Source organism: Amblyomma mixtum, chromosome 1, assembly GCF_055824585.1.
Source record: "Amblyomma mixtum isolate Tamu chromosome 1, ASM5582458v1, whole genome shotgun sequence".
NCBI lineage: Eukaryota > Metazoa > Arthropoda > Arachnida > Ixodida > Ixodidae > Amblyomma > Amblyomma mixtum.
Genome location: NC_143012.1, coordinates 39,571,683 through 39,586,190, shown reverse-complemented (window position 1 = coordinate 39,586,190; position 14,508 = coordinate 39,571,683). Strand labels below are relative to the sequence as shown.

General features: G+C 45.9%; 2 protein-coding genes across 2 annotated transcripts in view; one reads left to right on the top strand and one right to left on the bottom strand.

Moving 5' to 3' along the window:
- Positions 1-65: 65 nt before the first annotated feature.
- On the top strand, positions 66-6,363 carry Alg14 (ALG14, UDP-N-acetylglucosaminyltransferase subunit). The gene is made up of 5 exons (XM_089548442.1): positions 66-490; positions 949-1,151; positions 2,045-2,185; positions 2,503-2,562; positions 3,125-6,363. The coding sequence occupies exons 1-5, from the start codon at positions 325-327 to the stop codon at positions 3,293-3,295; spliced, it is 741 nt and encodes a 246-aa protein (XP_089404568.1). The 5' UTR covers positions 66-324; the 3' UTR covers positions 3,296-6,363.
- Positions 6,364-13,650: 7,287 nt separating this feature from the next.
- Positions 13,651-14,508, bottom strand: part of bt (projectin protein bent) — a 221,564-nt gene continuing 220,706 nt past the window's right edge. The window contains exon 134 of the mRNA XM_089548430.1: positions 13,651-14,409. The gene's annotated coding sequence lies outside the window, so the exon portion shown is untranslated. The remainder of the gene's footprint in view (positions 14,410-14,508) is intronic.

The following is a 14,508-nucleotide window of genomic DNA, read 5'->3' as shown; positions in this document are numbered from 1 at the left end:
GAAAGGTTTACATTGTGCCTGCTATTTATTGAACACAAAATTCAGCACTCTCGAACCGTGGAGCCACCATGACACCATTATGGCTTCAGCGGTGAAGTGACGTACGCGTGAGCCTCGGATAGTGCGAAATTATGCGCTGCAGCTAAGTCCAGCGTGCTGCAACTTAGTGCACGATAAGCGACGAAGCGTGAGAAGCGCTCGAGAAAGCCGGCGACAGTCAAAGATGTAGCGCCGCCGAGCGAGGATCCGGATAAAAAGTAACTACGTGGACATCACCTCGCCAGTTTCAGTTCTGCAGCCAACGCTGCCGATCGCGCGCGTCCGATGGAAGCATTCGCCTACGCGACCTACCTCCAACACCTGATCGCATCTCTGGCGGTCATCCTGCTTTTTCGGGTTGTTTGGGTCCTGGTGAGAATCAGACATGCCGCCGACGCTCGCAAAGTTCCCCGCAGCAAACCTGCCAAGTTGATGGTCGTGTTGGGATCAGGTAAGCGTCCACCGATTAATTTCGCAATCACGTTGTACCCCGCCGTAAACAACGCTCCGTTGGCGGCGGATGATGCAGTGTATATACAATGCCGCTGTTTGCACGTCATTGCAAGTAGCTGCAGGATTGTGTTTTGGTTCTTCGCGATGTTGCTGCAGAGCAGTCTGTTCAAATCTTCCTTGCTGCTGTTTAGATAAGGATCGCAGATTTACGACTGGTCATTGCTGCGTGCAACTTACGACTACGACCCGTGACCCATCCAGAGAGTAATTTATTTCACCGCCATGTGGTACAGTCTGTAAACTGCAGCGGTTAAAACGGACAAATGATTAGTAGTGCGATTAATGCACCGTGTGTGTACTCTGCGGATACCACGTCAGTGCTTCGTAAGCATCCGGGCGGTTTTTTTTTATGGAGACCCATTGGATGAACGTTCATTTTTACGATCTGCTACGCAGGCGGCCACACATTCGAGATGCTTAAGCTGGTGGAGAACATATCGACGACGTCGTACAGCCCACGTGTCTACGTGACGGCCACGACGGACCCCATGAGCGCCGATAAAGCCAAGCAGTTGGAGATGTGGCGAGTGGCATCATCCTCGCAGGTTTTGCTCCTGAGATTCCTCTCGTCGAAGAAGGACGCGAGTGATAGTCCAGAGGTGAGCCTGTCCTTACCTTCTTCACGGGCCTCGCCGCACTCATTCTGTGTGCTTGCTATTGGGCCCGTGAGCGTCAAGGCTGTTCAGTGGGTTTTGGTGCTTCAACGGTTTGCACCTTGAAAACAGTGGTCCTAGTATATTTGAGAGCGTACTACATTGAGTGAATTGCGATAGTTTAGTGGCACATATTGAAACCACAACGCAAGCTGGATGTGATGCCAGTTCATTGATAATAACTTTTATTTAGCATTCTTTGCTGGTGACACGGGTATGCATGGTAAGCAAAAGGCAATACTGCCCATACCGCAAAGGTGTGGGAAAGACGAGTCCTTGAGTCATCCAGAATGTCACCCCAAGGGCTGCTCGCTGTTGTGGCACTGACAAGGTTACTGAGTTGAAGCTTTATAAAGTCAAGCACTAATGCTTCTTCTGTTCGTGAGGGCAGTTCGGTGTCAAGCAGTGTATGAACGCATCGATGTGTACAGGAGCATACAGAAAGCCACTGAAAATGCCTGCACTAATTGTGACTTGAAGAAGATTGTCAGTGATGTAAATGGAGGCAGAAAGGCTGTCCCAGGACCCACTAGCTCTTGAAGTGAGCACTGTTTGGCCAGTTCGATGCGCCTACTTTTGTTTGGTGGTCAGTGTGGGATGAGGTATACGTACCTGTGAGGGTATTATAGAAATTTTACTCTTCTAAGGGTAACATATTTTATGAATAATGTAAAGGTGGGTATGACGTAAGGAAAGGTACGTCAGGTTTACTTCGTTGATGATTTTACACGTCGTTGCTCATATGGGTTGAGGGAGCTCAACTGTTTTTCTTGGCATAAACAATTACCGAAGTGTTCTGCTCACAGTGTGGTGATGCAGGTTTGCATCATATATTTCAGGCTGATGAACCTTCTGACTATGTTGTCGAGCGCATTCCAAGAAGCCGAGAGTTGCACCAGTCCTGGTTGACCACGGTGCCTACTACTTTTTACGCGATCTTGGCATCGGCACCCATCCTTCTGCGTCATGCACCAGATGTTGTGAGCATTTTTCACTTATACGTAGAGATTAGATGACTGACATTGTCATTCTTGCAGACATATCCTTAGTTCGCTTTCATTTCTGTGTTGTGCATCGTGCAGATTTACACTGTGGACTTCACATCTTCACATGTGTTGCTCTGGGAATGTATGAAGGGTCACGAATGGAATACCTTTGCAGTTGATCGAGCTTAGGATCGGGATTATCTTGTAACTTAGGCTTGAATTTTTTTTCCTTCATAGTACTATGCCTATTTGACTGCATACTTGTCTACTTGTGATGCTACTGTTTATTCTTGTTTATTTGTGGTTTACAGATAATCTGCAATGGTCCAGGAACTTGCGTGCCCATTGTGCTGATGTCATTTCTGCTAGCTGTGAGTAACATTTCTGTTGTAAAACTAGATGTGGTCATTGCTAGCTTATATTCTGTGCTCACTGCCACAGTAATGCATCAAAAGCGAGATAAATTACTGACTAATCTGGGCTACAACTTAAAGGGACTAGGAAATGACATTGACCGAGGTTAAGTAAAGCAGACAAGGGATACGTATGCCATCACTCATCACCTCACTGCAAGAATTTTTGAGCTGGCTTCAGTAACACCGAAGATAGCTGTGCTTAGAAATGTCTTCACTCCTATACTACGTGAACTCATAACTCCGGCGTACCCCCGAAAAAAATAAAGAACAGCGCTCCATCCATGAAAACGTCACACGGTGCCACCTAGTTTGTTTACTTCTGGTGGCCTCACCGTGCGTAGAAACCGGCTGCTGAACGCTGGCAACGGCTCGGCGAAGGGATGTCATTCCCCCTCCCTTTCAGTCCGACCGTGCACAGCGGTCGTGGAGACAACTTCAGAGCAGACAACTGTTCGTCTACCAGCACTGTAGCTGCGACGTCATGCTAGCAGCAACCTTCATGCTTGCTTTTTTGCAGGTGCTGGGCGTGACACGGACAACGGTGGTGTTTGTGGAGAGCTTCTGCCGGGTGGAGACGCTGTCAATATCGGGGCGAATCCTGTACCACCTGTCGGACCACTTTGTGGTCCAGTGGCCCCAGCTCACCACCAAGTATCCGCGGGCCAAATACCATGGCCTGCTTATCTAAGTGGGCCACCCACTGATCTCTGGCGCAACTTGTGTGGATTGTGCAAGGCACTCTGAAGCACTTGAGTGTGCAGCTGGCATCAAAGTGAACTCAGCGTCTGGCTGGAGCGTGCATTCAGAGCCGTGCCATGTTCCCCCACGGTTCGTCTGTATTTTAGGCGAGGCTAAGGCTGAGCTGCCCTAAGCTAAGCCTTACTTCCTGGCCAGGCTAGATTTAGCTAAGCCTAACTCTTAGGCTTAGCAAAGCTAGGCCTAGCTCTCCTAAGCTAGCCCTTAGCTAAGCTAACGTGAAGCTAAAGTTCTCTTGGCAGTTTTTAATTCGTGCTCAGCACCGCAAAAACCAACGCGGTAATTTGAAAAAAGAGCATTGCACACACAGGCCCACTTGCTTTTGGTGTAGGCTCTGTCACGCATTCCTGTTAGCATCACCACTGTGGCTGTCTTGCATAATCCAGACGAAATTGTATGAGACGGAGATCACTGGATGCCGCACTTCTCGGTCTCTTGCTTTCTTGGGTTCATGGCTGTGCACCAGGTCTCGAGCTGCTTTAATTGTATGCTGGCAGGAAATTGCTGCAGCGTGTGCCATCAAGCAGCGCTTTCGCTGGCTGAAAATCTCAAGTTTTGTGTCACTGTTTGTCTTTTATAGGTATGTTCTGTCAGCTGCTGACAGTGGTTGCTAGATCGTAGTGTTCTAGTGCTTGAACAGTGTTTAGTTATGGAGGTAAGGGTTTGTTTTATGCTGTTGAAAAGAGCATTTAAATGTCCAGAGGATTGCGAGTCACGGATGTGGACAATTTTGGCAGTAGGTTTTTTTGAGAATGGATTGTATTTAGAAGTGCATATCAACTTGCAGTTCAAAGGGATGGTGTTGTGGTGCTGTGGCTATATTTTTTTTTCTTTGTCTTAGCAACATTTGCATGCTGTCGCCTGTCTTCAGTACATTACCAGATCTGGTCGGCAATATGCCTGTGTGCCAAAGAACTTGGGGCGACATGCAGACGCTAAGGTATCGGTTGTGGACTTGTGCATTTGCACATCTGCTCGGAGCGATTGGTGGAGCAGTTGCTAGAATAGTTTTTAACGTTTAGCTCAAAGCTGCCTTGTATTATTGTGCCGGCCAGCTGTGATGGCGCACTGACTAGTGTTGTGAGCAGTTATGTGCATGGAAGTCGAGCTCTGGCTTCGTGTTGGGCGTTTTCCCGTGTTCTCTCATTTAGGCTGGGGTAAGTCGGCACCCAGCAGCGAAAGGAAAAAAGGATGTTGACTGTCGCACAGCCATGAACCTGTAGAGGCACTCCGAAGTATTTTTTTTTCTTCTCTCGAGTGTTCAGTGCCCTTGGCAAGCACAGGGGCCCATCGTTGCTTCAGGGCTGGCAAAGAAAGGGACAAAGGATTGATACTTTCCCGATCGAGGCAGATTGGGACAGTGGTGGCGGTGTCACTCTCGTAGCGAAACTGCACCTGAAGCGCAGGACCTCCTGCCCAGTGCCTGCGGGTTGTTGCTGGTTCAACGACCCTTAACGGGCGGGCTCTAGGTTCGCCGCACAAGTAGCTTGCAGCAGGTTGCATTTAAACTTCGACACCGTGACACCCAAATGCATCGCACGTGACATAAGTGTCCGCTTTGGCCGATGGAAGCACAGGGTGTGTTCCTGTTCGTTCTGGCATAGCAGGCAGTCTCTGTTCTGCCATTCAGGAAAGCTTTATAATCAGCAACGTGTGGCATTTTGTAGTTGAAAGACAGTCTACTTTGGTACAAACGAGCTTTTTGATTAATGGTTTCGTTGGAATGTAAAAGGTGGTGCTGGTTTGGAGCACCGCAGCTGCATCGATGTGGACCGCACATGGAGCATCTGTGAGCTGTCTGCATTGCCGTCTTCTTAACCGGTGACCGGAGGGACCGGAGCACACCCATGGGTTGAAAGGCGCTGCGTACTAGACGAAGCCCCTCAAGCTGACTTCTAGCACTGCTGCTACATCTAGGAGTGTTGCTCTCAGTGCAGCTGTTTTTCTTTACTTCTTAGTCCTTTTTTTACACAGGGTTTACTTACCATATGAAGAAGATAGCACTGCTAGGGAGGATCTAAGCAGTCGTTGTGTTCTATTCAATATTTTTTTCCCCTATATTTCTACTTTTCCTCTATAAGAATGAGAGGTATACTTCTCGCGGGCCCCCACTGTGCCGAGCTGGCCTCTGGTGCGGTGCGAACGGCCCGCACCGAATGCTTGAGACGTTTAGACGGGAGAACCATTACCCACGCAGAACTCACTTAACAAAAGAATGGGATTATATATTTTGAGGAAAAAAAGAAAGAATGCTAGTCGTGTGAACAGCTGGGGTTCATAACATACTGTAGGGACACACTGCATCTAGCTTGTAATCTCACTCAGGTTTTGCGTGTTATTAACCTTCCGTTCTTTTTTTTTCTTTACAAATAACCTAACCTACCTTGTTGCCGTTTTACGGAAGTGTCCCGATCTATTCGAAAGCAAAAACCTGCTTCATTTTCCGTTTTAGGATCGGCTCAAACTTTGTTCGTTGCCTCAGCTGCAGAATTTGTTTGATTTGTCTCTAGTACAAAGAAGCCGGGGCGTGTGCAAATGTGTCCTGTTTGTGGCTGGTCCACTGACGAGGCATTATGCATTTAAGAGGGATTTATTGTGCCTATTTTGTGAAGAACGGCACTTGAGAAAAAATTTGCTCTTTTTTTTCGTCCTCTTGTAGCTGCATTCACGTGCTTCCCCACATTGCAATTTCTGACAGTATTGTCGTCACTGCTGCTTTGAGCCAAACTACATGTACTTGTGGATTGCATGTCGAAAACCTAGCCGGTCCAGGGAGGGGACGACGCAACGTCGTATCGGGGGCTCGTTTTTTCAAAAGCTTGACGCGTACAGCGAAAGCAGTCAACGCACACCGTGTGAAATGCAGCTTTTTTGAGCAGTTTGCCGTATGTCTGTGACCTACGAAATTGGCTTTGAAGTGAACGCACAATGTGGAAGCTTTTGTTTGAAGTGTGCAATCCTGGATTTTTTGAGATCTCCAGAATAAAGTTATAACTCTTATGTCTTGGTTCTGGCCTGTTTTTGTTCCAGAAGCAGTGGTGGAAATGTGCGGGAAATGCGCTTGTCTGCCTTGCCTCTGAAAGTGAAGGGCTATTCAGGTGTAATGAACTGTTTTCTCTGAGTGAGAGGAATTATCGGGTATTAATTGGGATGTCATAGGGCTTAGTGAGGTTAGGAGGACAGATGAGGCGTATACAGTACTAAAGGGCGGGCATGTACTAAGAAGTGGGCTTGGGCAGGGCAAAGGCAAGATAACCGCTGGTCCTTAAGGGTAACGGAGTGGATTCCAAGAGAAGGCAAGTGTAGCAGGTGGCGGCAGAAAGTTTGGTGGGCGGATGAGATTAAGAAATTGGCGGGGATACAGTGGCCGCAACTGGCGAAGGACAGGGTTAATCGGGGAGACATGGGAGAGGCCTTTGCTCTGCAGTGGGCGTAGTCAGGCTGATGATGATGATGATGAGAGGTCTGTTAAAGATTTGGTGCTGAATATGAGCTGTATTCAGCACCATATTCAGCGAGCTATGGGAAGAAAAATTATAGGTGTAACGTGAAGAGATGGGAAGAGGGCCAAGCGGGTCAGAGATAAAGCATGGGTTAATGACATTCTAGTCGAAATCAAGAAGAAATGGGCAGGGCATGTAATTGCGAAGTCAAGATAATCAATGGTCTTTAAGATAATCAATGGTCTTTAAGGGTAACAGACTGAATTCCAGGTGAAGGGAAGCGTAGCAGGGGCCAGCAGAAAGATAGGTGGGTGGATGAGATTAAGAAGTTTGTAAACGAGGGCGCATGTAAACTTCGTTACATGCTCCCTTGCGCTCACCTTGCCTATTATTCAACTCCCTCAGCATTAAGCAGTTGCACGGCTCATCCAACGCTTTCAACAAATCTTTCCTTCCCTTCGCCATAGAAGAATGGAACAATCTTCCTGAGATCATTCTCATCGAATCTAATCCCACCAGGTTTAGGCAGCTACTAACACACTCGAACCAACTGCAGCTACCTCCCTCGCGCTGCTCTGCCTGCAATTTTAACTGCTTGTGTCATTGTGTCATCCCCTACAAGCATTTTCCCACTTATTTAATTTCTGCACATTTTAATGTTTAATTTTACATACTACTGCTTTGTTTGCCACATATTTTTGTGTTACTTGGATTACCTGCCGTTAATTTACCGCCATTAATTTCATTATTCTTTTTATTTTTCTGCTTTTTATGTTCGCATGCTTTTGTACAACCGCTTCACACCACTGTCTTTTTCTTCCTTATGTAATGTACCAGACGGGATCTTTAAGAGTACAATAAATGATGATGATATAAAGTTTGCGGGGATAGGGTGGCAGTAGCTGACACAGGACAGGGTTAATTGGAGAGATATGGGACAGGCCTTTGTCCTGCTGTGGGCATAGTCAGGCTGATGATGATGATGAGCTGTGGAGATTTGGAACATGGAAACACATGAACGACCATAAAAGCTGATTCTTAAATGACCACAACTTAAAGTACACTGAGGTTGTTGGATAACGACATTGTAACGGCAAAGACACGACTTTCGATAGAAATGGCACTTTTATAAACTAGAAAAGGTCGAAAAAATGAAGGACAGGTGTTGCATTCATCAGCTATTTTCTCAAGCAGACTGCGGTGATGCAGACTAATTTTTACACACAAATCCCAAAGTCTGGGCTTGCACCTCTATTCGCTTGCAAACGGTGATCGAAGAATTCATTTCAGTCATGAAGTGGGAAAAAAAATTTACCCCTCTGCAGTCCCTAGCCGGGGCCCCTCCCGATAATGCAACACGGTAATTCTGGCTTGCTGTCGGACAGTGCCCGACAAGCTTTCCCAAGGGTTGGACAGGGTTAATTGGACAAACAAGGGAGAGGCCTTTGCACTGCAGTGGGCGCAGTCAGGCTGATGATGATGATGATGATGATGAAGCAATTGCATACTGAACATGCGGTGTCAAATGAAGCTGGCTCTGCATTTTGACTTGGGCAGCGCGCACAGCGATCCGCTGCTGATGAGCCTCGCCTCGGCCGAACGGCCAGAGTGCGCTGCAGTGGCGCCATCTCTGGGGAGCGATGCATACTTTATTGGTGACACCATCTGCGAGCCGACGGTGGCGCACTCTACTAGTCTGTACTCTGCACGCTGCCACCATTTCCCTTCTCCTCTGCTTTCCTTCTCTGCTGCGCTCGGAGTGTGGTTACGCCGAGGCTGAGGCATACCGCTCAATGCAGGAACAGGTGCATAAAAGCTGTGCTCTGAAACACACTGTTATAGTAAACTGACTTGTGCTGCTAAAGATTGCCCAAAAAACCCAAACGATGGAAATTTTTTGACTAACCAGATTTTCAACCAAATTTGAGCTTGGAAAAGCATTGCCCCAATGCCCCCCCGCCCAATTCTGGAAAAAATAAAACCCGAAAACGAAGGGCCCTATATACTCTAAAGGAATATCGGTAAAGTGCAATTCATGATCTCGGAGTACCTGCCAAATGCACTCCACCTCGTTCTTATTCTCGTATTCATTTAACACGAGGTTCGTATCTGTGTTGTAGTTTTCTGCATAATAATTTTTAGACCCACTATTCTGCTTTGCCTTTCTGCGTCGTTGATCATGCCTTGCAGTTTGTCTCCCAAGTTATTTAGCTATACAATGCCACCAGCAAATCACAGATTACAAAGCTATTCACCATTAACTCTTAATCCGCGGCTCTTTCCAGTCGAGATCTCTGAATGCCTCCTGTAAACCCACGGTGAGTACCATTGGAGAGGTCATGTCTCCCTCCCTGAAACCCTTCATTTTGAAATTTTATTTTTTTATGGAGGACTATAGTGGCTGTGCAGCCATCATAGATATCTTCCAGTATTTTTATACATGGCTCTTCTACACCCTGGTTCTGAATTGCTTGTATGACTGCCGAGGTTTCAACAGAAACGAATGCTTTTGTGTAACCTATGAAGGCTGTATATAGGGCTTGACTGTATTCTGAGCATTTCTCTCTCACCTGATTAATAGTGTGCATATAGTCTGTTGTAGGGTAGTCTTAACGAAAACAGCCTGGTCCTTTTTGATTGATTAAGTTTAAGGTTGCTCTGATTTCACAGTAACCACCATAGTAAATACTCTGTAGACAACGAGCAGTAAGCTGAAAGGGCTAATTTTTCAATTCGTTGATGTCACCTTTGTTGTGGATTAACATGATGATAGCATTCTTCGAAGATTCCAATACACTCGAGGTCATAAGGCACTGCGTATATAGGGCGGCTAGTTTTCCTAGCACAATCTCCGCACCGTATGTCCTTCAACAGTTCTGCTGTTACCTGATTCTTACCAGCTGTTTTCCCCATTTGCATTGCTCCTACAGCTTTCTTTACAGCTTTCTTTACTTCCTCTTTCATTACTAGCGGATGTCTCAATGCCGTGTGATACTGCCTATCTCATTTACGTCCTGATTACATTGGCTGCTGTATATATTTGTGTAGAATTCTTCAGTTACTTTTAACTACCATATCCATATTGTCGTGGGTTCGGATCCCACCGGCGGCATGTGGTTGTTTTAGAGCGCAGCTCTTTGGCGTCCGTTCCTGGGTTTCGCGTCGTCGTCGGCCTCGTAACCAGCTCCGCCCCCCTTTCATCCCCCCAGCGCTAGCAGCGACCGACTGATACCGCTGGATGCCGCTGACGCCGCTAGAGAGTCAAGATAACGTGACTGCATAGAACACCGTCGCCGCCATGCAGAAAGAGGAGGAAAGGGTCCCCCCCTGTTCTTGTGTGGCGGATAGGGTGCTCTTCAGTTGCCGACGCGCCGGTTATTTCACGTAGGCCCCGGCACGTCGACGAATACATGACCACCTTCCCACGGCTAGACCTGGTTCTTAGCGCTGCGGAAGCGAGGGTATCATATTGTTTGTGTCGGCATCGGCGGCGTTGTCCCTGAAACCAACTCCGCAGCTGGGGTTGACTCACTATCGAAAAGGTGAAACAGCTTATTTGCTGCGCTCAAATTTCGCATTAGGAAGTAATGTAATCGTCGGTAATTTTTTTTTTACTTTTTTCTTCTGCTTTTCTAATCAATTAGCTTTAAGCGATAACATATTCAGTAATATTCTAAATTGATCAACACCACAAAATAAATAAATAAATTAAAAAAAAATTCCCCTGTGCCCCTTGGCTTCTGTGGCTGTTGGCTTCTGTCATATCCATATTGGTGATGACGTTGCCCTCCTTGTCTCTTAGCACATACATCTGATTTTCGCCTATGCCTAGTTTTCTCTTGACCGCTTTCAGGCTACCTCCGTTCCTTAGAGCATGCTCAGTTCTCTGCATATTGTGATTCCTAGTGTCACTTACCTTACGACGCTTATTAACTATATCTGCTAGTTATATTCTGATGATGATGAATTTTATGGCACAAAGGCATCTGTGGTCAAAGAGTTCCATGGTATAAGTGTTTCTGTCTACTCAAGATGGGGTCAATGAACCATCTCCCAAGCATTTCACTCCAAAGAAGCTGAGCATCAGGCCAGAGGAAAGTTTGTACCTACTGTATTACTGGTGGGTACCCGGCAGCACTGCGGATTGAACCCCACCCCTCCCGCATGCAAGGCAGATGCTCAAACCGCTACACCACCATTGCAGTTTCCAATTCTATTCTATCTACGAGGTTACAGGCTCCCTTGGCTCGGTGTTCCTTAATTGGATCTTTCGTCTCTTGAGAAAGCTTACCGGTATCCTGCCTAGCTAACCTACCCCCTCTTCCATTGCACACTTCGTAATGATATCTGAGAGATAATCATTTACCTCCTTTAAAATAAGGTCACTGTCCTCTGTTAAAGCGGAATGTATGAAGTAAAGGCTAGGAGAGGCCCTCAATGAGCTGCGTGACAAAAGGTGTGCCAGGAATCAAGTGCTTTTGCAAGAACTTCTGGAATTCTTTAGCTCATTATGCAGCATCATCAGTGGCACATCTGTCAGCTGCCAGCAGCCTTGCATGACATGAGACTGTCAGCTCGCCTCGGCCTTTGCAACACAAGTGCGCTGAGACGATGAGCTAAAATGCGATGTAATGGCCTTTTATTAAATTCTTTCCATCCTCCATGACAGAAAGCCTGTTCTGCAGCTAAATCCTGATTCCTCTACTTTCCCTCTTACCGCTAACTTGCTGTTGTGGTTTTCCTTACTAGTTTCCTTCAATCTCTGTTAAATGTAGGATAATTCGAGACCTTGCCATCCGTGGTCACTACATCTCACCTTACCAAGCACCTCCACATGCTGCACTATGCCGGGATATATGCACAGTATTGCATTTTTAGTCTCGCCATTCGGTCTCTTCCATGTCCACTTCCGGTTCTCCTGTTTGCAAAAGAAGATATTTATTTTCTATAACTTATTCATTCTGTGCCACCAGTAACTACCCTCTGTCATTCCTAGAACGTATGCCATGATCACCCCTTGCCTTCCTTTTCCTCTGTCTACTTCCTGCCTGCCATGGCATTTAAGTTGCCTATCAGCAGTGTACTCCTATTTTACTTAACTCATGGTTCCATGTTGTCATAGAAACTTTCTACTATCTGGTCATCATTATCGGATATAAGTGTGTAGCCTGTACCACCTCAGTTTGTACCTTATGATAATTGCCACCCTCTTGTTAATGCAATAGAATTCCTCCATGTTGCCAGCTATACCCTTATTAACCAAGAATCCTATACCTAGTTCTGTACAATGGCATATTACAATGGCATATTACGTGCGTGCCTGCCCTGTGCTTAATCTTAATTTGCTTAATATGCTTAGACTTAATATGCTTAATCTGTCCTTCTAACTTGACTAAGCCCTTTGACATCCCATTTAATACTCGCTAGTTCCCAAAACAGCACTGCTAGGCTAGCCTCGCTGGATAAGGTTATAGCATTAAACGTTGCCAGCTCCTGTTTCCAGTGACGGCCTGTCAGCAGCCAGAGATTCCTAGCACCCTCCACTGTACACAAGTCTGGCTGCTGCCTCGGTCAGTTGCTCTGCAGCCGCTGTTGATTGTATTCATACAGGTATTGGTGGCCATGTACTACACCAAAGTGTCTAATTCCTGTTCTGGTGAGAAGAGATGTGGGCTCCGATACACCCCAGGCCTGGCTACTCAATTTCGTCGACACTCAGATTTTTCTTTCTTTTTTTTCAGTGGAGAATTGTGGTGGGACTGGAATTCGAATCACGGTCCTTTTGCATGTGAGGCACCATGATATACCTCTATGCCATTGCTGCATCTTTTTCTTAAATGTGTGTCATACGACCACACTCAAGCTGGTTAGGATGTAACCTGTGCATCAAGATTTAAGTAACTCGGTCAAAATTGAAATGTCTTGATTCCTGGATCAGTGCAAATATGGACAGTATATACTTGAGTGGCTGCAAACCGAACCATACTAAAAGCTGTCAAATTCCTTGTCCCTCATTTGTTTAATATTCAGGCATCTTTGTTTCATCTATCCTGCTTGGTCCTTGAGTGACAAGTGGATGAAACACTGACTTTTTTTTTTTCTTCTCCTTTTCTAATCAATTAGCTTTCAGCGACAACATATTCAGTAATATTCTTACTTGATCAGCACCACAAAAAAATAAATTAATTAAAAAATCCCCTGTGCTCCTTGGTTTCTGTGGCTGTTGGCTTCTCTCATGACTGTAGAATAGTTACTTACGTCTCCTTGGAAAGTATACGGTGCACAGTTTCTTTGGCGTTTTTTTATTAGGTAGCTAACACTACTGAACTGCTTTACAGTGAGAAAGTTAGCGCTTTCGGGGTTAGCCTAAAAGAAGGAACAATTCTAGTACCATTACCCACAAATCTATGCCTATGTGCCTGCTTAACTAACTACAGCACGAGAGCATTTATTGCGTGCTGAAGTGTTATACCGTAGCTCTGAATTTTGTGCACTCCTGAGAGGTCATCGACGCATATGAGTAGAGATCAGATGCCACATGTGGTAGTTGTTGGTGCTCCTCTACAGCAACCCAAACCACAAACAAAAGAAAAGAAGACACTAGGAAAGACCATACACCTGCTCTATTACCCACAAATTTGTGCCTATGTGTATGCTTCACTAACTAAAGCATGTGAGCATTTACTGCATGCCAAAATGTACTACCATAATTGAATTTCCTGCACTCCTGAGAGGTCATCGACACATATGAATAGAGATTAGATGCCACTTGTGGTGGTGGTTGGTGCTGCTCTACAGCGACCCAAAGCACAAACAAAAGAAAAGAAGACACCAGGCCAGAGCATACACCGACTTCTCTTTTATTCACATATGCCCGTAATATGACGTTCAAGCTACAAACGGCTGCTGTTCCGCTAAACTTGTTTTCACTTCTACACGGCCTTAGCTCGGCACTTATTTCAGAAGCTGCCCCCACCTTCTGAATTCCTAGTGCATGATTTCAAGATCGCAATCAACCAGCACTTTTCATCTTGGCGTGAATTTCGGTTAAAGTGCACGAGCTATGCAGGCCGTGATGGAAGTCAAAACACGTTTAGCTGCCAAACAGCGCGTACTGTCACTGTATGCACGGTCGTGTAGCTTTTACTTCGAAGGGGAAAAAAAGAAAAGAAGGTGAAGTTCGGCACAAAGACAGGCTGGAGAGAAAGGGGAACACTCCAAAAAATTGAAAAGATTGCGCGAGGGAAAAAAAAATGAAATAAAACAGCAAGCCAAGAAAACCTAGGTCGAAGTAAATTAATATGCTTGTAACTCAGCTTCGCTTTGCCTCCGGTGTGCTTAATTGAAAGATGTTCTTGCTTATACTGTAGCACATTCAGTCTGCTATTGCGGGGTGGCATCACCACACACTACATGTCTGCGCACTCCTTGCCGGCTTCTTACGTATGAGTGAGTCATTGTTAGAGAAAGAAAAAAAAAAGGCCATCAGTGATGGGAGATAATGCTGTTTTGTGCTATGCCACCCCGCAATATTTTTTTTTTGCTCTTGTAGGAGGAAAAGAGAGAGCGTTGAAAGAAGAAAACTCCATCGTAGATGATGTACCTGAAAGATGACAGAAAAGAGGACAGGCTTAGAAAAGGCAGAAGGGACGAGAAGTAAAAGGATAGGCTTAGAGAAAATGGACAGGCAACAATAAATTAG

Bases quoted from the DNA above. Each gene is read 5' to 3' on its own strand.
- Alg14 (XM_089548442.1), top strand. From the start codon at position 325: ATGGAAGCATTCGCCTACGCGACCTACCTCCAACACCTGATCGCATCT. The intron at 491-948 runs GTAAGCGTCCAC...TCTGCTACGCAG, and splicing joins GATGGTCGTGTTGGGATCAG to GCGGCCACACATTCGAGATG. The intron at 1,152-2,044 runs GTGAGCCTGTCC...CATATATTTCAG, and splicing joins ACGCGAGTGATAGTCCAGAG to GCTGATGAACCTTCTGACTA.